General features: G+C 41.9%; 1 protein-coding gene across 1 annotated transcript in view; it reads left to right on the top strand.

Moving 5' to 3' along the window:
- Nucleotides 1-24,301, top strand: part of KMT2C (lysine methyltransferase 2C) — a 229,695-nt gene that overhangs the window by 162,623 nt on the left and 42,771 nt on the right. Inside the window, exons 25-37 of the mRNA XM_038755544.1 lie at nt 501-620; nt 1,595-1,725; nt 3,337-3,517; nt 7,619-7,723; nt 8,076-8,123; nt 9,237-9,374; nt 9,722-9,754; nt 9,851-9,973; nt 16,408-16,546; nt 16,796-17,010; nt 19,709-19,782; nt 21,612-21,794; nt 22,328-24,205. Of these exons, the coding sequence (XP_038611472.1) occupies nt 501-620; nt 1,595-1,725; nt 3,337-3,517; nt 7,619-7,723; nt 8,076-8,123; nt 9,237-9,374; nt 9,722-9,754; nt 9,851-9,973; nt 16,408-16,546; nt 16,796-17,010; nt 19,709-19,782; nt 21,612-21,794; nt 22,328-24,205 (3,368 nt within the window). The remainder of the gene's footprint in view (nt 1-500; nt 621-1,594; nt 1,726-3,336; nt 3,518-7,618; nt 7,724-8,075; nt 8,124-9,236; nt 9,375-9,721; nt 9,755-9,850; nt 9,974-16,407; nt 16,547-16,795; nt 17,011-19,708; nt 19,783-21,611; nt 21,795-22,327; nt 24,206-24,301) is intronic.

The following is a 24,301-nucleotide window of genomic DNA, read 5'->3' as shown; positions in this document are numbered from 1 at the left end:
TCACACATTTGAAACATTGTCTATTTAAGACAAATGTTTCTGTGGCCAGTATCAGGCATCCATGCTGATGCTTGAAAATGCGTACAAAAAATAAGAAAAGTTTCGTATCTAATTTTGTTCAAAGTTAACGATCACATGGGAAAACAGCATGGCTTAGTGGAAAAAGCATGGGTTCTAATCCCGGCTCCTCGACTTGTCTGCAGTGTGACGACTTGGGCAAGCCGCTTAACTTCTCTGTGCCTCAGTTCCCTCATCTATAAAAGCCCCATCTGTAAGCCCCACGTGGGACAACCTGATTACCCTGTACCTGCCCCAGCGCTTAGAACAGTGCTCGCCACATAGTAAGCACTTAGCAAATGCCAGAATTATTATTATTATTATTACAGTACTTTCCTGTATAACTTTAATTGTCAGAAAATAATTAACAAGAAGAGAAGTGTGTATGCTACGTCTGTACCATTTCCACTTCATTCTTTTTTGTTCTTGCTTTTCTCTAAAAGGCATTGGGGGCTTCATGGTTCGTCAGAGAAGTCGCACTGGCCAAGGGAAAAATAAAAGATCTCTTACCAGAAAAGATTCTTCAGGCTCTGTGTCAGAACAGCTTCCTAACCGAGAAGATGGTGTGTATTGATTTTTTTTTTTTCCTACATATGTCGTCTCTTGGTCCGGGGGTCCGTCCAGTTGTAGTTGCTGGGCAAGAGTTCTAGCTACCCAAGCCTTGCCTCATCCTGTTACCCCTCTCTTGCCACCTCCCATGAGTCGGGGCTGTGCAGAGGGGAGGGGGAGCTGAAGAAAAGGGGGTCATAGTTTGGGAAGGGCTCTTAAAGGAGGTGAACCTTCAGTAGGGCTCTGAAGCGGGGGAGTACGATTGTTTGGTGGATTTGAGTAAGGATGGTGTTTCAGGCCAGAGGTAGGATGTAGGCCAGGGGTCGACGGCGGGACAGCTGAGGATAGTCAATCTCAGTGTAAGATAGGCTTATGCTCTGTGGATTCAGGACCCAAATAGAGATTTCTTCTAAAAGCGTATCTTCCCAAAAACATGTTCCTCCTTAAGAAACTCAAAGCGTCATCCCTCAACCATGTCAAGATCAGTATCTGAACTCAGAGTCCATTGAACACAAGCAGGTAATGATGCATAAATAGGGAAGGAGAGAAAAACTGCGAATCCACAAATGAAGCCATTAGTTAACCAGTCGTATTTATTGAGTGTTTACTGTCGGAAGAGCGCTTGGGAGAATAGAAGGACAGAGAAGAAACAGTAGGAAAGAAATGGGAGGGCGATAACAAATAGAAAACAATTCCTTTTGCTTCTGGAGCTATGGTGACCCCACACTATTTCCAGGCATGGCCTTTTAGAAATTCTCAATATTTTATATCTGGGGATTTTTAATGTCACCCATTCGATATTAGTATTTTAACACTGGTAAAGTGTTTGGATAGGTCTGATAGAGGTTCAGCAGTTCTAAAATCTGTGAACCTGATAGTGCTGGGTGAAAAAAAGTTTGTATGTTCGTGTTAAATGAATTCTGGATTTTTCTGTATTTGTATAAAATGTTATTAATGTGTTATCATTTATTTATAAATGTTATTTTAGGTTGGAGTGAGCAGCTACCAGATACAGTGGCAGATGAGTCTGCCCCCACTTCTGAAAATACTGAGAAAATCAAGAAAAGATATAGGAAAAAGAAGAATAAGCTGGAAGAAACTTTCCCTGCATATTTGCAGGTAACTTATCTTTCTTTTTTTCACATCACATCACGAAAGTGAAAATCTTGATAAGCTAACACGTGGTTAAAGAAAAATAATGAACTTATTTGCTTTTGAATCAGGTTTACATGTGCCCCAAATCATGTGCAGGAAATCAACATCTCTCACAAAATAATGGGTCTTTGTAATACTAATGGTGATTTATAACATTTTTAAAGTTAGTTGAATACCCATTTATTTTTGTAATCTCTTTTTTTCCCCCCCATCTTTTATCTAAATTTCACTATTTCTCTCTCTTTTTTGGAGGGTGCACTGTAAACTCATGGTAAGGGTAAGAAATGCCACCAAAGCTATCACTCAAAAACAAAACAGATGAACTGAAAAATTTGACCACAAACTAAAACTTCAGCATTTACAACAATGCCTCTAACGCTTAATGATCACAAACAGATTTGGAGATGAGTCCATAGCAGTGCTGCATTTGTTATTTATTTCAGCTTTGCTTTAAATGAATCATAACTGAATTCATTAATTTAAACCAAAATAATTTGAGTAGGGTCTTTGTACATGACGATCACAGAATATCAATGTACATTATAACATAAATCAACCTCCAACTTCTCCTCCTCCTTACTTTTTGAGAGTGTAAGCACTTTGAGAGATTAGTCAACACCATTGACTAGAGTATTATTAAGTGATTGCTTGGTTACCTTTATACCCCCATCCCACGCATTTAATTCCAGGACGTAGTTAAACAAATTTGATGGATAATTGTCCTATGAGGGCTTGGCTTCCTCCTCTACAAAGTGGGATTCAGAGCTACCGATATTGTTTCTACAGACCCCAAAACACTTTTTTGGGTGCTTGATCCATTGCTCCATGCTGATTCCATTGGCCTAGAACACAGGAAGAGAAAGAAACGTGATTTTTACAAGTGTCAAAATGCTAGTATCAATCCAAGTTAAAGCATGTTGCAGCAACTGCCACAAAAACATTGAACTTTTCAATGAAATTGAAGTACTAGTGTGACATTTCTAGGTCTTCTAAGCAGAAACAATAGTGGAAAATATTTGCTCTGAAAAAAATTTCATATCAAGATTCCAAATAGTTAAGGCAGAAATTGTGCCTTCTACCTACCGTGCTTACAATGGCTATAAAGAAATATTAACTGGTGATGAGTATATTAGGGAATCATCTAAGGTTAGTGTTGTTATGTTCTGAAGCCTAATGAGCCACCGGTGTTGTTATGACTCTTGATCATTTTTGAAACTCTAATTGTACTTTAATTTCCTGTAATTATCAACAAGCCACTGCATGGCAATTACCTGGAAATCCATTTGATAAACCTTGGGTTTCAGTTGCCTATAATACTCTTTGAATTCAAGATTGTTTCACTTAAGAATAAACTAAAAGGGTCATCTGTATAAAAAGCCCTAACTATGTCTTTGTATAAAACAGTCTTACATATAAATGAAGTATAATACAAAATTGCCCTGAAAGTTACAAAATCATTGATTGTAATTTCTCTAATATTAATAGAATGAAGAAATATAAGTGTAGGATATGATTGCATTTGGAAATGAAACACAAAACAAGCTGTTGACAGTTTTATATCTTGCCTCCATATAGGAGGCCTTCTTTGGAAAAGATCTTCTAGATATGAGCAGACAAAGCAAGCTGAGTCTAGATCACCTCTCAGAAGAATCACCGCAGCTTTCATGTAAAACAAATATGAGCACAAATTTTTTAGATCCATCTTTGGACCCCCTACTTAGTTCCACCTCAACTCCAGCTAAACCAGGAACTCAAGGTACGTACAAAAATCGAATACAGGAATAATTCAGACATTTTTGTTAGTAGATGATTTCCTTGATCTCCTTGGTGTGTGCCTACTTCCAAAGCTTAGGCTTTGATGCCCCATTCTCTTTCAGTTGAGAAGAAATGATTCTCATGTAACGCCCTTTAAGTCACAAAGCGTATAGTTCAATTTAGGTTTTTAGTCCTGGGATTTTTATGTTGGCATCTCCGTTTTTAAGTTTGTGGTTTCCAAATTAGTTGCTTTCTAAAGTAAATCCCTAAAATTAAATTAAACAGAATGCCTTTCCTCAGTTAAAAAGTATTTACATGATAGAAGAATGGTGGTAAATCACTATAAAAACTACTTTATTATGGATACCACTATTCAGTTTCATATCATGATTTGCCGTGGCCAATTTTTCATTCTTGCTGCCTATACAGTATTATTTTTGCCCCATTTTAAAAAGCTTTGTTGAATATAATCTAACAGGGAAGCGGCATGACCTAGAGGAAGAGAGTGGGCTTGGGAGTCTAATCCTAGCTCTGTTTGCTGTGTGACAATGGGCAAGTCACTTAACTTCTTTTTGCTTGTTAACTCGTCTGTGAAATGGGGATTGAAACTGTGAGCCCCACATGGGACACAGATTGTGTCCAACTTGATTTACTTGTATCCACCCCAGCGCTTATTTTAATGCCTGGCACATAGTAAGCACTTAATAAATACCATCATCATCATTATTATTATTACAACAGACATTCCCTGCCAACAAAGAGCTTACAGTCTAGAGGGGGAGACAGACATTACTATAAATAAAATTACAGATATGTAAGTGCTGTGGGGCTGGAAGGGGGGATGAATAAAGGGAACAAGTCAGGGTGATGCAGAAGGGAGTGGGAGAAGAGAAAAGGAGGACTTAGGAAAGGCCTCGTGAAGGAGATGTCCCTTCAGTAAGGCTTTGAAGCAAGGGAGGGTAATTGTCAGATATGAAGAGGGAGGGCATTCCAGGCAAGGGGCAGGATGTGGGCATGCAGTCCATGACAGGTCAGCGGTAAAATTCCATTCAAACAGTTGAACTTAATTGTCCAATGCATATGCTTTTAGGGTAAAACAAATGTTCACATTTATCTCTGAAACTTCTAGGGGATGGGTGAAGTTTCAAGAGACCAAGGGATAACCACATATGTTGCTCCCTAGTGATTATGCTATTTCCCCCAAGACCTAAAACCCAGAAATATGGGGAGGAAGAGATATGTTGGGTGCTAGGAGGAACCCACCTAAGCCCATCTGTCGATCCAGACCTGTAGGTTCTGTTCTCTCCCCTAATCCTATTTCTACCTTCATCAAGGGTTGTGGAGAGGCGGTATTTTTTCTACTGGCTGATTTTCAAAAGGAAAAAAAATACTAAGGCCAAGATTGGCCCCACATTTGCTCATATATTTGCCCCCTTTTTACATATTTTTTGCAACATTAAAATAGGTGGGGCAATAAGGGGAGCAGGAGGGGAGAATGAACAGAAAGGTAGGAGGACATCTGCAATTGCATTTAACTTCTATTGCACTGTTGCTAGTGCCACATCAGATAGGTGCTCAACAAATTAAACCACCTCCCCAACTCCCTTCTCTTCCCCTGAATGCCTCTGTGAGTGTGGCATTATCAAATTCTGACATTTCTCCTCTTACTACCCTGGTGCACACATGTTTGAAAGAAGTAATTCCCTATCCCCACATGAGCCTGTTTCTACTGTGTTACTCTGTTGTGACCCATCTCCTCTTTCTACCCCTGTGCATGCTGCTATCACTGTTTACAGTCCTGTGGGAAAAAAAAAATTGGGCTAGGGCAATTTTGCCGTGGAGACAATTGTGTGAGTCTTTGGGACCCCTGTTTATAGAGCTGCCCTGTGAGCAGTTGCAAAGGGTAAAAATTGAATATGAAATTTACCTGACCAATCAAGAGAATGTTGCTGAATGTTGTTAAGCAGGTTTTTTTTGTTTGGTTTGTTTGTTTATACTTTGGGTTATATTAGTGAGGACTTTACTAATATAGTGTGTACTGTGCCTAAATGGAAAAGCTTTTCATGAGCGAGCATTGTCAGAGTGGTTTTGGCAGTATTTTGAGTGGTATTGCATGAATAATGGCTTAAAGTGAGCTAATTAATTACTTCAGAGCAGTATCCCTGTACAAAGAAAATGCTGAAGAAAAATTGATTTAAGATGCCAGAACCTTCAAATGTCACCAGATGGGAAAATAAACTACAGATTTGACATATGAAGTGATTGGCTCAGAAAAAATATTTTTCATTTTCAAAGAAAACTGCTTGGGTTTGGTGCCTTGGAACCATTTGGGTTCCTCTCCATCATACATGAAACAATTATTTTAACCCAATATATATATTATTCACAGTCTATCATACTTTCCCAAGTGCTTAGTACAACAGTAAGTGGTCCATAAATACCATTGAAGGATTATTATCAGAATTATAGGAAATAGAGGGTTAAACACTTACATTGTTAGTAACCAGATAAGTTAACTCCCTGTGCTGCTTATTTTTTTTGTCTCTTGCTAAAAACTAACCATATAGTAACTAGAAAGCTAAAATAAATGCATAGGAGCAACTAAAATTCCAGTTCTCAGCACTTTGCATCTAATGGGAGTACATTTTCTGTACTGTACTTCACTCTTCTGGAGTGCATAGTTTTATAGAAAATCAATTGTTATTTAATAGCATTAATAGCCAAATTTATCAATCTGAAGCATTTTAGTGTTTCTTCTATAAGCTCGTTGTGGGCAGGGCGTGTATCTACAACTCTGTTCTATTGTACTCTCCCAAGTGCTTAGTACAGTGCTCTGCATATAGTAAGTGCTCAGTAAATACCATTGACTGTTCATATCACTTAACTACAGACCAGGACACCCTCTTGCCAGGGTAAGCCTCCCCTTCAACGTAACAGATCAGCAGAAATTGGGGGAGATCTTTAATCCAGCAGTTTTGGAGACTTGTAGTGTAAGTAGGACCTGTCTGAAGTATCCATCCCAGAATCAATCAGTCGTATTTATTGAGTACTTTTGGTGTGCAGGGCACTGGATTCAGCACTTAAAATGCTAGTTGTGGTGCTTGGCAAATGCTCAGTTTAGAGTTTTATATCCCCAGAGTGTCTGCCAAAGTGGCCTCGGGGACTGATGAAAATTCAGAACCATTTTAGCTAGACCAATATATAATGTCCAAGGTTATCCTCATTAGTGTGTGTAGTGATCACTTTCCCCCACAAACTAAGTGCTCAATAAGTACAATTGAATGAATCTGAAGTTGGAATCCTAGGGACTAGTTGGATCACCTGGATATCTGACTTGCCCTATTAAACTCGGTTCCAAGTCTTCCAATCAGTCAAGCAGATGTATGTGAGCGCATACTGTGTGCAGAGCACTTTACACTTGGGAGAGTATAATATAACAGAGTTGGGGACACGTTCCCTACCCACAACGAGCTTACAGTCTAAAAGGGGAGACAGACATTAATATAAAGACATTATGTTTTATTTTGTTGTCTGTCTCCCCCTTCTAGACTGTGAGCCCGTTGTTGGGTAGGGACCGTCTCTTTATGTTGCCGACTTGTACTTCCCAAGTGCTTAGTCCAGTGCTCCGCACACAGTAAGTGCTCAATAAATACAGTTGAATGAATGAATGACTATAACTGTAAGTGCTGTGGGGCTGAGGGAGGGGTGAATAAAGGGTGCAAATCCAAATGCAAGGGGACACAAGAGAGTGGAAAAAGAGGAAACGAGGGCTCAGTTGAGGAAGGCCCCTTGAGGAGTTGTGCTTTATTAAGGCTTTGAAGGTGGGGAGAGTGATCGTCCGTCAGACATGTAGAGGGAGGGCATTCCAGGCAGGCGCTTACTGTGTACAGGGTACTGTACTAAGTGCTTGGGAGATTAACAGATACCATTAAAAAAAGATAGACAAGATCGAGGTACAGTAAATAGATGGGCGTAGAATAGAGGCATAGAGGTTCAATTGTGTACATTTCTGTGTGTTTCCGTTTGAAAAACTTAATTGGTGAAAATTTACTACTTACGTAAAAAAAAACTGCACTAGTCATATTTGTTGTTTCTTCTTCAGGTAGTGCAGAGGACCCATTAGCTGATCTTTCAGAGGTTCTAAACACAGACGATGACATCCTCGGAATTCTTTCTGATGATCTAGTCAAGTCTGCAGATCATTCAGGTATGTTTCTTAACTCTTGTTTATGTGAAGTTTTCCAGTTCAAAAGAAGTATTTCATACACTGTTCAGCTAATTGTTTTCCTGGTGTGTATTTTCCAAGTGCTGAAAAGCTTCATTTCTGGCTTTGTAAAAACTTTTCCATATTTATCCTTCCAGTTCTTTGCTTCACTGCTCTTGAAAGGAAACGGCAAATTAGTTGCTACTGTTGGCTTTCATACTACTAGAATTTGGGGCATGCAGCTGTATATGCTTGGTTTATTTTCTTTCTCTTTTTAATTTCTTTGGTCGTTTTCTCTTTTATTTTTTTCCTTTCTTGTTATAATCATCCATTTTATCTGGTTTGGGTCCTGTAGGTCTTGATTTATGCACTTTCCAGGTTGAGAACTCACCTTCCCCATTTGGTAAGAAAATAAACACAATGGATGAACCATGGCTAGAAGTAGTCCTCTTTCTTAGTGATTTCAGCTGAAACAACCTATACATGCATGCATAAATCTTAGCTTTTCTTTACTGTGTCGCTAATTTGTACTTTCATTTTTCACTCTCTTCGTGTGGTTTAAGTGTAGCACTATTTGTAACTATATATCATGCACTGGACAAGATTTGGAAAGTAGTTCAAAAACTGAATAACACTGTTGTTGTTTGTCCGTAATTCATAATACCAGATCTACATTTTCTTGCCTTTGTAGTCCTCCATAATGTTGTATAGTTCTTAAAGTAGTAGTGCTTTTTTATTTTTGTGTTTAAACAATAACAGTCTGGTATTTTCCTCAGTGTTTTAGTTTTATCCTGAATTCCCACATATAATGCCAATTTGAGACATTAAGAACGCATGTTAGTTCTGTGAAGATGGTCTATGTCTGGTGATTTTGTGATTTTGCACCATTTATTTCAAATACTAAAATCGACATTACCCTCAAACAGACTGCTGCTTACATTGTTCTTACTGAATTCTTCTGAATTCTTTCAAAAAGCTTTGTTAGAGTATGTTAAAATTGTGCAGCTTTTGTTGCGCATTTGACGTATCATATCTTTCACTGTGAAAATTTATTGGTCACTTTGCATTCAAATAAGAAAGTCAGTGGAATCAGTATACAGGTTAGCGAGTTTGGTATTGCATCTTTGTGTATAGTCACACTGACACTAGGTGAGCAGAATCTTTTTTTTCGTTGGGGAGGAGGCATGAAGCGAAATAATATGTCAGCAGATCTGTATTTGAGTACTTCTTCAAATCTGTATTGGCGATGATCAAACTACCCACCAAGGGATTTATGATATGTAGAATATCTAAATTTCCTGACCACAAAACCACCACATTTCAAGCATTCCATACAAAACTGCAAGCACTTGAAATGTTGTCATCAAAAGCACTGCAGTAAATTAGCCATTTTCAGACATGACAAAATCAAGTATTTTGGTGTAATGATCTGTTTGATTGAACTCTTTGTATGTAAGTCAGGTTATGTGTGAAATTTGCCCACTGAATTCATTGTTTGACTTAATGTCTTCTTTAGCTGGACTAGATATTGGTCCCATCTCTGATGATCCTTCCTCTTTGCCTCAGCCAAGCGTCAATCAAAGTTCACGACCACTGAGCGAAGAACAACTTGATGGAATCCTCAGTCCTGAACTAGACAAAATGGTCACAGATGGTAAAATATTTGCCCTACATTTAGGCTTTCTAAAAAAACATGAGTAAATACAATTTTCAAAGATTTCTGCATGCTTAGATTTAAAATTAATCTGTACTCTTTCAGCAATTCCCCAGTCAGTTTGTAATACTTTTTAGCACCCTAATACTAATCAATCAATCTGTGGTATTTATTGAGTTCTTACTATGTGCAGAGCGCTGTAGTAAGGGCATGGGAGAGTACAGTACAACAGAGTAAGCAGGCACATTTTTTGCCCACAACGAGTTGACAGTCTAGAGGACTTCAGAGTATTTTAGAGTACTAAAATACTGATTTTCCATTCTGCACTTGCTTTTGCTTTGGTCTAGGAGCAATTCTTGGAAAGCTGTATAAAATTCCAGGTAAGTTGTCCTACTCCTTTTCTCTGGTGAAAAGTATGTTCTCCTGTGTTATGTTTTGAAGTTCTCAGTTCAATAATACCTAATTTTTTTTGGCAGAGCTTGGAGGCAAAGATGTTGAAGACTTGTTTACTGCGGTACTGAGTCCTGCCACAACTCATCCAACCCCACTACCACAACCTCCACCACCACCTCCACAATTGATTCCACTGCACAGTCAGGGTACGTTTGGGGACTTTTTTTTGTTTTTTAACCGAGTGTTCTGATATAGGCCACGTGATTTGACAAGTGTGATGTAGTCCCTGCTACCACAAGCCCCTGCCATCACACCCCTAACTAAAACTCCCTAATAAAGGGGCAGAACTCCACCCGACGGGTCCCCAGCGTGAGCTGGGGAATGAAGGGTTCTCCCAAAGCCATGCCAGGAAACTTCAGAAGTTGCACGGGACTCTTGGCCCTAAGCCCGAATCACACGGACACCAGTCACCCTGACACCTGCTTGCTTCCGCTGGACTCCAGAATCCACTGACTTTTGGAGCCAGCTGGAATTCTGAGGTCCAAGGTCAGGAACTGGAGCTTCCCAGTGTAACACTGGGTATTTTCCACAGTGCTAGGTTCTGTTCCGTGAGCACTCCCTGCTCCCATATTGGGGTTCAGGGTTTTTATGGCTACATGCTTGGGACCGTCCCCTCACCCACTTGTGGAACACAAAGCCTTGGCTTCAGGGGCTGCTGTTGTTTCCCTCTCTCTCAGTTCAGGGTTCACCAAAGAAGCAGCGTGGCGTAGTGGAAAGAGCATGGGTTTGGGAGTCAAAGGTCATGGGTTTCTAATCCCAGCTCCACCATTTGTCAGCTGTGTGACTTCGGGCAAGTCACTTAGCTTCTCTGTGCCTCAGTAACCTCACTTGTAAAGTGGGGATTAAGACTGATCCCCACATGGGACAGCCTGATTACCTTGTATCTACTCCAGCGCTTAGAATAGTGTTTGGCACATAGTAAGCACTTAACAAATCCCATCATTATTATTATTCCCGAAAAAAGTACAGTATGGTACTTAATACTACAACCTGACATACCTTTGCAAATGAAATCATTGGTGTTTTTTTGTCAGTTTTATAAGGAATTGTTGGCACCTCCACTACCCAGAGGTTAACTTGCATATGAAATTTCAAAACATCCATGGGGGAAAAAAAAATAGGAGGCTTGGAGAGGATTAGTTTACAAATCAAAATTTCCCATGTAGTTTTAGACCATGGAAAGTGGGCAAAGGAATTTGCCCAGACATGCTGCTTCCCCATTTCCTTCCATAATTCTCTATCCCACTTCTTCATAGACTTTCCTGTCAACAAAAGAGTTCACCAGATGGTGCTCCAGAAAGGCAGGGTCCCCTTTCCTCTCTTGAAGCCTAGAAGCAACTGTCTGAGGGGATCTCTTATCTCTTCTATGACATCTACGGGCAAAATTCACTGTCAGTTTCCCCCGTTGATTAGACTTCGCGGCATTAAAGGAGTAGTTTTCTCAGTACATTCCCTTGGTTGATATATTGTTTTCCAAAGTCAGTAGCTCTGCCCTGGCCCGAGCTCCTACAGAACCTTTGTTTCCCAGCTGGGGAAGAGATTAGTGCCTGCACTGACAGCCTTCCTGCTGTTTCCCTCCCCCTTTAACTGCAGAGAACAATTAGTGTTCTGCCAGGAAAGGCTGCCAGCTGAAAATCTACTTAGAGTTGGAGCAGTCAGCCAACCAGGAAGCCAACCAGTTAGCCAGCTAGATAGTCAGTAAATCAGCCAAAATAGGCAGCCAGCAAAACAAAACAGCCAGCCAGTCGGTGGGTGGGTGTAACTTCAGAATTCATAAGACAGCAGCTTTAATCACAGGTTATGATTGGTTCCAGTCAAGTGTCCCCAAATCTCCCCACCATTCTTCACAAAGAGATGTGTGCAGATAGGCATGGGATTGTGCTCTTCAGTTCAGGTTGGTCCCAAAATTTTAGGCATTTGGATCTTTAGCCTTATAGGAAATTGGAACAAAATCACTGTAGCCAGTTTTTCTTAAAACAGCATGGGCAAGGAATACATTTCCAACCCTTAAAGAGATATGCCTGTACCTGGTCGACATGGTTTTTATAAGGAAGTACACAAATCATCATCATCATCATCAATCGTATTTATTGAGCGCTTACTACGTGCAGAGCACTGTACTAAGCGCTTGGGAAGTACAAATTGGCAACATATAGAGACAGTCCCTACCCAACAGTGGGCTCACAGTCTAAAAGGGGGAGACAGAGAACAAAACCAAACATACTAACAAAATAAAATAAATAGGATAGATATGTACAAGTAAAATAAATAAATAAATAAATAGAGTAATAAATATGTACAAACATATACACATATACAGGGGCTGTGGGGAAGGGAAGGAGGTAAGATGCGGGGGATGGAGAGGGGGACGAGGGGGAGAGGAAGGAAGGGGCTCAGTTTGGGAAGGCCTCCTGGAGGAGGTGAGCTCTCAGCAGGGCCTTGAAGGGAGGAAGAGAGCTAGCTTGGTGGATGGGCAGAGGGAGGGCATTCCAGGCCTGGGGGATGACGTGGGCTGGGGGTCGATGGCGGGACAGGCGAGAACGAGGTACGGTGAGGAGATTAGCGGCGGAGGAGCGGAGGGTGTGGGCTGGGCTGGAGAAGGAGAGAAGGGAGGTGAGGTAGGAGGGGGTGAGGTGATGGACAGTCTTGAAGCCCAGGGTGAGGAAATCCATAAAAGGGCTAAAATGACTTGGTGAGAGGAGAAAAATCCTAGCAATTATCAGCTCTCCATTTTGAATCCCGACCATGCTCTTTCCGTGGAAAAATAAAATACGTAGTGAAAGATCCCACCAGCTATTGAAGTCACAAAGACAACAGCCTGACAAATGACGGTCTTCTTATGCAGACAACATAGTAGATTCTGTGGGTCTCTCACTGGCCTATTTGGTCACAAGTCATTCATTCATTCATTCAATCGTATTTATTGAGCGCTTACTGTGTGCAGAGCACTGTACTAAGCTCTTGGGAAGTACAAGTTGGCAACATATAGAGACGGTCCCTACCCAACAACGGGCTGACAGTCTAGACGGGAGAGACAGACAACAAAACAAAACGTGGACGGGTGTCAAGTCATCATAATAGAAATAAAGCTAAATAAAGCATCATTAATAAAATAAATAGAATACTAAAATATGTACAAGTAAAATAAATAGAGTAATAAATCTGTACAAACATATATACAGCGTGGCTCAGTGGAAAGAGCCCGGGCTTTGGAGTCAGAGGTCATGGGTTCAAATCCCAGCTCCACGACTTTGGGCAAGTCACTTAACTTCTCTGTGCCTCAGTTACCTCATCTGTAAAATGGGGATTAAGACTGAGCCCCCCCGTGGGACAACCTGATCACTCTGTAACCTCCCCAGTGCTTAGAACAGTGCTTTGCACATAGTAAGTGCTTAATAAATGCCATCAATATTGGATTATATATACAGGTGCTGTGGGGAGGGGAAGGAGGTGGGGGGGGTGGGGAGGAGGAGAGGAAAAAAGGGGCTCAGTCTGGGAAGGCTTCCTGGAGGAGGTGAGCTCTCAGTAGGGTTTAATCAGCTTTATGATCTAAGGGTTCCCGGTCATTTGACCCGGCCTTAAACGGACAGTCGGCCCTTCAGGCGCGGCAAGAAAGCCACCTGTGGAATGGCTTCGTGTTGGGGGCTGGAGGGGCCAAATTTCTTGGGCTTTGTGTGGTTCTTAGGTGATGTTGGGAGCTTGAGGCATCTGGCAGTGAAGAGGCAGTTGCCCAGCATGTGGCAAGGTTGGTGGACAAACTTCACTTGTGAAGTTTAATACAAAGGACCACGATATATTTATAGAGAGAAAAAGATAAAGAGAGATTCACACACATATGTAGTGCCCCAAAAGAAAAAAAAAGCATAAATGATCTCCGGCAAACTAGCAAAGCTACTCGTGTCTTGGAATCAGCAGATGAGGAAGAAGAGGTAGTGACGTAGGCCTCTCATTGAATAGAATGCTGTTTTTACAAAAAGATTTTCATATCGTACAACAGCTGTGCCTAGAGGATTTCACCACGAGTGGGTGGTTCTGTTACTATAGACACAGGGTGGAGTTGAGAGACGGAACAGCTGCTTGCATAGTGGAAGGCTACAAATCCCGTGACATCTTCATCACTGATGAATCTGGTTTCCCTAACAATCTAGCACTAAAGAAAGCGGGCAGGCTTCAGAGGAGTCGTTCGCTCTTCAAGAAAACTGTCTTTCAGCGTGGCTTAGTGTAAAGAGAGCAGGCCTGGGAGTCAGGAGATTCATTCATTCAGTGGTATTTATTGAGCGCTTACTGTGTGCAGAGCACTGTACTGAGCACTTGGGAGGTACAAGTTGGCAACATAGAGAGACGGTCCCTACCCAACAGCAGGCTCACGGTCTAGAAGGGGGAGACAGACCACAAAACAAAACATATTAACAAAGTAAAATAAATAGAATAGTAAATATGTACAAGTAAAATAAATAGAGTAATAAATCTGTACAAACATATATACAGGTGTTGTGGGGAAGGGAAGGAGGTAGGGTTGGGGGGGATGGGGAGGGGGAGAGGAAGGAGGGGGCTCAGTCTGGGAAGGCCTCCTGGAGGAGGTGAGCTCTCAGTAGGGCTTTGAAGGGAGGAAGAGATCTGGGTTCTCATCCCAGCTCCACCACTTAGCTGCTGTATAACCTTGGGCAAGCCACTTCACTTCTCTGTGCCTCACCTGCAAAATGGGAAAGGAGTTTCTGTTTTCCCTCCTTCTTAGATGGTGAGACCCTTGTGGTACTTTATTATCTTGTATCTACTCCCACCCATAGGACTGTGGACAAATACCACAATTATTATCATTATTATTTCTCAGGAAAGAAAAGAAAATCAATTTTAGCTAGTTGGGGTAAATAGAAACCTGATTCATACCCATGTTTTCTTGTACTCTCCCAAACAGTTCAGTGCTCCGCACACAGTAAGCACCCACTAAGTACGTTGATTGACGGACTGATAGAGAAGGGAGTCCTTCAAAAACACTTACACTGCTTTCCCTATGAGGCCGATTCAAAGGTCTGGGCACCCATAGAGATCTTCACTAAGTTACTGGTGGCTTTGATGCCATGATGCGAAGTCCTTTAATCAATCAATCAATCGTATTTATTGAGCGCTTACTGTGTGCAGAGCACTGTACTAAGTGCTTGGGAAGTACAAGTTGACAGCATATAGAGACAGTCCCTACCCAACAGTGGGCTCACAGTCTAAAAGGGGGAGACAGAGAACAAAACCAAACATACTAACAAAATAAAATAAATAGAATAGATATGTACAAGTAAAATAAATACATAAATAGAGTAATAAATATGTACAAACAAATATACATATATACAGGTGTTGTGGGGAAGGGAAGGAAGTAAGGTGGGGGGATGGAGAGGGGGACGAGGGGGAGAATGCGTGCTGTCAACAGACCGATGCACAGCTAACTTTTCAGGCAGTCCATTTGGGCTTCTTAAGATGTGAAATATCAAGTTCTCATTTATGCAGCGTTCATTATTTTCAGTTCAGTGAAGTTTTTTCTAAATAAAGAATGAACAAGTTTTAAGGATTACATACTAATAATAATAATTACAGTCTCCCCCCTTCTAGACTGTGAGCCCCTTGTTGGGTAGGGACCGTCTCTATATGTTGCCGACTTGTACTTCCCAATCGCTTAGTACAGTGCTCTGCACACAGTAAGCGCTCAATAAATACGATTGAATGAATGAATGAATGAATGAATATTGCCTTAATTCTATTTGTTCTGTCAATTTTGACACCTGTCTACATGTTTTGTTTTGTTGCCTGTCTCCCCCTTCTAGACTGTGAGCCTGTTTGGTAGGGACCGTCTGTCTATGTACTTCCCAAGCGCTTAATACAGTGCTCTGCACACAGTAAGCACTCAATAAATATGATTGAATGAGTGAATTTAGCACTTAACAAGTATTATTAGCAATAATAGTAATAGGACTAAACATAAGCACCACTTTTCCAGGAATGCTGGCTCTTTGTGAGCAGTTAGAATTTGTTCTCGTTTTTGTTTTGTCATTTCTGTCGTACTTGCTCAAACGCTAAGTGCTCTGCATTCAAAAAGTGATCAGTAAGTAAAATTGATTGATAGGAAAATAAAATATCAAAGTGAATAAAAATTGAAATGAAAGCACAGGAAAATAGTATGTGGGGAGTTTTTTCTAAACTTAAAAACATGAGAAAGCAGTTATAGTTATACCTTCTGTGAGACTTCTGGCATTTTAACTGCCTTTTCGCATTGGATTTACATAATTTAATTATAACCAAAGTCTGTACTCTCTAAAATTCTACTATCTATGCTAGCATGTATTTGCAGAATACTACTGAGTACACAGAACTTTTAGATTGCTCTGGCCAAGTGAAGTAAACAATTTGTACATAGAGCCACATTGGCGGTCCTTTTCTTTTTTTTTAAAAGGTATCAGTTTTGTCATACTCTTCATCTTTAAATGAATATGTAAAGCACAGTGGACTGTGAATATTCAATTGTATCATTTGAAACTAGCTATGAGCCACTTCATTCACATCAATCATCTCCCTTTTCTTTTTTCTTCCTAAGGAGAGAATGTATTTTCAAGAATACCCCTTATGAATGGCCTTATCGGACCTAATCCACATCTCTCTCATAACCCACTGGCACCTGCAAGTGGATTAGCAACTTTCTCTCCCATCACTCAGTCCCCATATACCGACACCAGGTAACTGAAATCTCTACTTTCTTTTAAAGACGTGTGTAGAATAGCATGTGTTTATAGCATGTTTTCACACTGGGCATTGTGACTTTTCTCTTGAAATCTCAGAATATCATGTAACACTTGCAATAAGCTAGACTGGTAAAGGGTTGTTTTTCAGACCAAGCCGTGGGGGAGTTGTTTTTGAGTATGGTTAAAGTGTTGACAAGTCATTTGTATTTTTGAAACTGAGAATTGTATTTTTTTTTTTACCAGGGATAAAAATCCAGCATTTAATCCAATGGTGGGTGATCCCAACAACTCGTGGACAACATCCGCTCCCACTATGGAAGGTGAAAGCGACACGATGTCGAATGCCCAGAGGAGTACACTTAAGTGGGAAAAAGAAGAGGCGCTGGGTGAAATGGCAACAGTAGCTCCTGTTCTGTACACAAATATCAATTTTCCTAACCTAAAGGAAGAATTCCCTGGTTAGTCATTAATTTACTGTTGTTCATTTCATTAACCACCCGCCTTCATTATGTTCAGTTCCTTCCTTTTCCAGTCCTGTTTGGGGAACACTGGCAGAATTCCTCAAAAAAGAACAATATACAAATGGAGAACGGAGTAAGCAAAATTGGCTAGCAGTAGTATTTTGGTTCAGATTGCTAAACTATATCATTGGTAGAGCTCCACACAGTCGGATAAATTATTTCAGTTCAGGAGAGAGAAATTTCTGTAATTAGAAGCATAATAGTTCAGTTGGCAGGAGTAGAAATAAAGGTCCAAAAGGACAGGCTGGTTGTAAGCCTCTCCTTCCCCTCTTCCCCGTCTCATCACCTAAATCCCTCTTCTCCTTTTCCCTTAAACCCTCTGCTGTAAGCTTTTTGGGTCTGTTGGGGAAGGAAAAGGCAGGGGAAAGGAAAGCAGAGGAAACCTCCTGCTGTGGCAGCTGCCCTCCTCTGTTCCAGCCATAGTCTTGCTGTTGAAGAGCATCTGTGTTCTCTGTTGGATCTCTTAATCCCCAGATCCCTTCGTGAACTGATGTCATAGAACCACCTCTGATTCTCTAGTACTGCAGTAATGATGAAGTTAAAATCATAAGGAAATCATTGGTGTTTTTTGTTTGTTTTTTTTTGAAAAGGAATCTGTTTTTTTGGATCTTTGGTTCCCCCACTGCCATTTTATTTTCTTTCACGTGTACACAGTTTGTTTTCACTTAACTCAATGGTTCCTAAATACTTTGCGACCGGGAGTCACCTGGAATCCATTAAAAAATGTTTTCCCCAGCATCCTCTTATTGTGTAATTGGACAGTGCTATAAAAGCAGATCTTTAAAACGTGGCTGGTTTTTAAATAGAATACTTCGTTAGCATGGCAGTGAATTTTCATTTCTGATTGTTGTAATACACTCGTAAAACTAAATTTCTAAACAAAATATTGTATCACAAGACAGTGACTTTCTAAATCACAAAACTCAAAGGAAGTCAGTATGTCGGAGTGAATGATTTTTATAATTATTTTACTTAATGAGCTGGAGATTTAGGTGGTTTACAGAATTTAGGGAAGCAGCGTGGCTCAGTGGGAAAGAGCCTGGGCTTTGGAGTCAGAGGTCGTGGGTTCGAATCCCGGCTCCGCCACTTGTCAGCTGTGTGACTTTGGGCAAGTCACTTAACTTCTCTGTGCCTCAGTTCCCTCATCTGTAAAATGGGGATGAAGACTGTGAGCCCCACGTGGGACAACCTCACCACCTTGTATCCCCCCAGCGCTTAGAACAGTGCTTTGCACATAGTAAGCGCTTAATAAATGCCATTATTATTATTATTATTATTATTAGGGAATTTAGATGCAGTCATGTCTTCAAATTGCTTTTCTCTTCCTCTCGTAGAAGGAAGGCAGATACCATATGTTTTAATTGAAAAGAACATCATTGTTTATGAAGAAAAAAAATAATACAGGTCTCTGAGTGTGTCTGCAGCTCCTACTCATTTAAAAGTAGACTGTAAACTCACTGTGGGCAGGGTTTGTGTCTCTTATAATGTTATATTGTACTCTCCCAAGCGCTTAGTACAGGGCTCTCCCCACATTAACAGTTCCATAGACATAATGGACTGAATGATAAAGCTAGGCGCTTGAATTTTGCTATTTTCCTTATGATTACAGCTTCACTGTTACTAAAGTCAGATCCGTACTAGCAAATTATCCAGCCAACACCTTGACCTCAATTAACAGAAAATTTCAGACCAAAAATTTCTGCCTAAAACTGACTTAAGGCACAGTTTGGAAAATTCCTCTCCTACTACTGTATTATATCTGCACCGAGTTCTCCTTATAACACAGGAGTTGTGTTCTTTTAGAATCCTACGCTCAGGATACTCAGTCACCCTATGCATGCAAGCAACCATTTCTTCCACAAGACATCACAGGGGAATGCTTCATAATTCAAAATTAGGCTCACTGCCACCCCACTAACCTTTCCTCGGTATTTAATTATTCACATTTGCATAACCCTGTGAGTGCTGCCCTATGGCCCTCAGTCTGGGAGCTGATGTTTCCTCCTCATCAACTTCTTAAAAGGCTTCCTTTAATGCCAGGAATAATTCTCTTCCATGTCTGTTATTGGCAGTGGGCCGCTCAAAAATTTCACTCTGTAAATAGCAGCAAAACCTGGTGTCATGCAAAATCAGATAATTTCCTTTTTCTGTGTGTTCCTTTTGCACAGGGTATGCCCTTTGTGCTTGTTTTGACATCCTGGTACTCTGACCAAGGGGTTGAATTAATGTAGTTTAATTGGCACGGAGCTCTTAGCATGTTACCATTTGGAGTTTTCACTGTGGGCAGAGAGCATTTCTACCAAGTCCACTATATTGTACTCCCAAGAGCTTAGTACAGTGCTTAGTACGACTAATTCATTGATTGATTGAGATGTTTTTATCTAGCTTAGCTTGCCCTGACAAGGGAGACTTAAATTTCATCCTCCTTTTTCCAAAGAAGCTCAGTTCTATGACCAACTACCTAAATGAAGCAGCACTGAAGTCTGTGTATTCTGTGCGTTCATTAAATTGTGGCCTTATTAGCCAACCACCAATTATCAGGAGAAGGCTGCATCATTCTCTCCTTGTTTTATTGTGAGTTTCCATGTCCTATCATAACCGAGTAAACATATATACCATTCTTGTTTTGTTGCAGACTGGGCTACAAGAGTGAAACAGATTGCTAAATTGTGGAGAAAAGCAAGCTCCCAGGAAAGAGCTCCATATGTGGTATAAAAAAATTATAGTAATTATATGTTTATGTGGGAGAAATCTATGTATCTTATTTTTATGAAGTCTTAAAATTGTGAAACCGTTTACCATTTTACAAGATGCATTTTAATGCTTGCACCTCTAACAAATGGCTTTGCTTTCAAAGTTGTTTTCTAGATCATTAGGTCTTAATGTAGACTGTGACATTTTGATAAGCTAGTTAAGACCAAGCTGTTGAAGCTTGAAAATCTGCCACTTTATATGCACATGCACTTCATTTTAATATATACTAGCCCATCTCTTGAAAGGGCCTGAAAACTGGGAGGGCAAATAACATCTGTGCCTCAGTTTCTCCCAAAAGGGAAATGAAGATGATAGTTGTTTCCTCCTGCCATAGATTATGGGGATTTGTAGTGGATTCCTGGACTTTAGAATTATCTGGAAGAAACTATTGCACGAAGGAAAATAGACTACTGATCATTTGAAATTTTGTCAAGCGTCTGCAAAATTTAGAACCCAAAGGCCGTAGAACCACAAGAAATGCCATTCTTGGGACAGAACACTATTCTGTCTCTGGCAATTGACAGCTTAGAGAATTGTGATTGTTGCCCACCTTAACATCTAGTATCCCCTCTCATCCCCAAATTGGTCCAAACTCCTTGTGAACCTTTTCGATTTTCAGCCTGCAGAACAGATTTAATTTGCTTACCATCTGTGGTTTGACCAAGCATCTCCTTTTGTTTTCCTTTTACCCCCATCAAACTTTGTTGAGGATTCCCTTCATTCTAGTGAGATGTGATGTAGTGAACAATTCCAGGTTTGGCTGGTCTGTATCGTCTGTCACTCTTCAAACTTCAGACATGGTCCTTCTTAACCTTTCTACCAAGAAGACCCCTAATCTTTTCCGTTTATTTTATAACCTAAAACAGCTGTATGCTCTTCCATCATCTCAATCATTTTGATGGCTTTTACAACCTAGGAAATGCCATTACTGCACGAGATTTCTGAAGCTCCTTTTTCAGCTATTGAAGCATGGCCCTGCTTAGAAATAATCTATTTGAGAATATGAAAATGATGCTCCAAAACAATTGAGGACTTTCTTGTACTAAAGAGACAAAGTCTCAAAATGTCACACCCTGCTGAATCCTCGCAGACATCTTAAAGTGCTTTAAATGTCCATTTTTCTCTCTGGTTATGTCCACTTTCCTCCTTGCCCTTCTGTGTACCAAATCTGTTTATAACAGAGTTGTAACGTGCTAATTTACTGAAGGTACTAAATGATTTAGATTCCTTTCCTGTAACAGAACTTATCACCTACTAATGGAACCTTTTGGAGCCAACTCATTTCTTTGTGGTGGTATTCAGCTAGTCAAATAAAGAGATGGAATTGGAGGGTGAAAATCATTTTATCAATTTTCCTTCCACCCCTTGTCAGAGAAACAATTAGTTCACCTTCCCTTTTCTAAATCTGTGCTTAGAAAATTAGATAATTTGGGGTTGGTTTTTTGTGGTTTTTTTTCGGATAAAGTCGCTAAGTGGACAAATTTTTTACAAACCCACAGTGAAAAAGACTGTGATTGGCATGTCATTTGAGCTATGGCCCCACTCAAACATAGGTTCTAATTACGTTACCAGTAAGTTTTGCAATAGAAAAAGAGATGAAAAATTATAGGGCAATCTTAGAGTAGCGAGTATCAGTTTTGAGAGAGAGAGAGAGAAAGTATTATGTTTAGCTTTCAGTAGTTGGTCTGTTTTTTCTTGATTGTTCAAGACTTGATTTCCATGTTAAAATACAATTTGTTGGTCCATGAATATTTCCTTTTTCTTTTTTTTCTTTTTCCTCTAAGCAAAAAGCCAGAGATAACAGAGCTGCTCTTCGCATTAATAAAGTGCAGATGTCAAATGATTCCATGAAAAGACAGCAGCAGCAGGATAGCATTGATCCCAGCTCACGTATTGACTCGGATCTTTTTAAAGATCCCCTGAAGCAGAGAGAATCAGAACATGAGCAAGAATGGAAATTTAGACAGGTTTGTGATGGTTCATCCTCTTGGGCTTTGTAGCCGTAGAAATTGAACAGTTTAGTGTTTCCAAGTTGTTTGACTTTTCACGCAAGAAAAGAAAATCTGGCGAACCCTCCATGTTATTGGGAAATGCATCATTCCGATACCCTTCTGGGATCTTGAAATCTGTAGGCTTTAAACCTGAAAGACCTAGCCTGGTATCCCGTGAGCTGTGAACCAGTGGCGACTCCAACGGCCCTGGTGGGGTCTCGGTGCATTCCCAATCTACGCAACCTGAGTCTTGGCTCCTTAGAGGTCACCCTCTCTAGAGAAGACGGGATCATTATGGTCATATCAAATAAAAGTTCTTTTACATTGGAGCAAAACTTTTTTGATCATAATGACTGGGCCTTCTGTTCCCGTTTGGGTAACTATCTAAATAAGTCCTCCTTGTGCTCAGGCATGGAAAGTTTATTCTCATTCATTAACGGTCCACTGTCAGGCCAAATTCGCGTTTGTCCTTTAAACACATTGTTGCCTTTTCTTCCTTCTCCGATCAGCAAATGCGGCAAAAAAACAAGCAGCAAGCTAAAATCGAAGCCACGCAGAAACTTGAGCAAGTGAAAAATGAGCAGCAGCAGCAACAGCAACAGCAGCAACAGCAGCAACAATTTGGTCCCCAGCCACTGGTCAACCAGTCTGGGTCCGACACCCCGAGCAGTGGGATTCAAAGCCCCTTAACCCCTCAGCCTGGCAATGGAAATATGTCTCCTGCACAGCAGTCATTCCATAAAGACCTGTTTACAAAACAACAGCTACCTGGTACCCCTACGTCAGCATCTTCCGATGATGTATTCCTCAAACCACAGGCTCCGCCCCCTCCCCCAACGCCAACCCGTATGCCGGTGCAAGATGCCCTTTCACAGTCCCAGTCTTCACAGCCGCCTCCATCGCCCCAGATGTTTTCTCCAGGCTCCTCAGGCTCCCGACCGCCCTCGCCAGCGGACCCTTACGCTAAGATGGTCGGCACGCCTCGGCCCCCTCCAGTGGGTGCGAACTTTCCCAGGAGAAATTCCATCACACCTTTGGAAAGCTGCGGGCCTCCGTCCTCCGCAGCTAGGCCGGTCCCATCACCTGAAACCACGGGAAGGAGGCCGTCGCCGGTCAGAGATTCATGTTCTTCCTCTTCAGCGAGCAGTGACCCCTATGCAAAACCCCCAGACACCCCCAGGCCTATAATGACTGATCAGTTCTCTAAAACCTTGGGGATACCAAGGTCTTCCCTAGTTATGGAGCAAACTGGAAAAGGCCCTTTAACAGCTGGAACCAATGATCCCTTCGCCAAGCCACCCCCTAGGACAGAATTATTTCCAAGGCAGCGGATACCTGACCCGTATGCCCGGCCGCCGTTGACTCCTGCTCCTGTCGATGGCGGCCCTGGACCCTTTAAGACTCCAATGCGCCCTCCTCAGTCCCCACAGGATCCATATGGGTCGGCAGTGCCACAAACCCCGAGACGCATCGCTGTGGACCCATATGAAAGGCCGGTCTTGACCCCGAGGCCGGTCGAGAGCTATCCCCACAATCCATCCGGTGATCCCTATAGCCAGCCTCCCCTCACTCCCCATCCTAGAATGAATGAGTCTTTTGCCCACCCACCGAGGATGTTGCGACAACAGAGCGACTCTTTCTCTCAGCCTGGAACTATGTCAAGGCCAACTTCTCAGGACCCTTATTCCCAACCTCCGGGGACGCCTCGGCCCGTTTCCGATCCTTATTCTCAACCTCCTGGGACTCCCCGCCCCGCCCCCATCGACCCGTACCTTCAACAGCCACCCACCCCGAGGCCTCCCCCGCAGCCGGTCGACTTATTTATTCAGTCTCCTATCGGTCAGAGGCACGCCGATCCATTTGTCCACCCCCCCGGAACACCTCGGCCAGCTATCCCTGGTCCTTATTCTCAGCCACCAGCAACTCCGAGACCAGGGCCGGAAGGTTTCTCGCGGTCCCCGATGACCAGGCCAGGTCTCATGGCCACCCAAGATCCTTTCCTGCAGACGGTCCAGAGCAGAGGGCCAGCTTTTGTACGACCGCCGGATGGGTGCTCGCAACCCCCCAGGCCGCCGGGACCCACTCTGTCAGAACCATTTAGCCACGTTCCGCTCTCCCCAGCCCGTGACCCCTACGACCAGCCCCCGATGACTCCGAGACCCCAGCCAGAAAATTTTGGGACCGGCCAACTTGCTCACGATGTGGCCGATCAGTCGAGACCCGGATCGGAAGGGAACTTCAACGCGTCTTCGAATTCTCCAATGAACCCTCCAGGGCCCCCGTTCCCCAGCATTTCCCAAGTCCCCGGCCCGGCATCGACCGCAGGCGTAACGGATACCCAGAGCACCGTCAATATGTCTCAAGCCGATTCCGATAAGCTAAGACAGGTGAGCCCAGGGAGCCGGACGGCTAAGAACCAGGGTTGTTCAGAGTGTGGTGTGGTCAGGGAAATCCCAGGAAATGCTTTCATCTGCTCCAGAGGC

Source organism: Tachyglossus aculeatus, chromosome 13 (genome assembly GCF_015852505.1).
Source record: "Tachyglossus aculeatus isolate mTacAcu1 chromosome 13, mTacAcu1.pri, whole genome shotgun sequence".
Lineage (NCBI taxonomy): Eukaryota > Metazoa > Chordata > Mammalia > Monotremata > Tachyglossidae > Tachyglossus > Tachyglossus aculeatus.
Note: the sequence above shows the minus strand (reverse complement) of the source record. Positions and strands in the feature narration are given on the sequence as shown.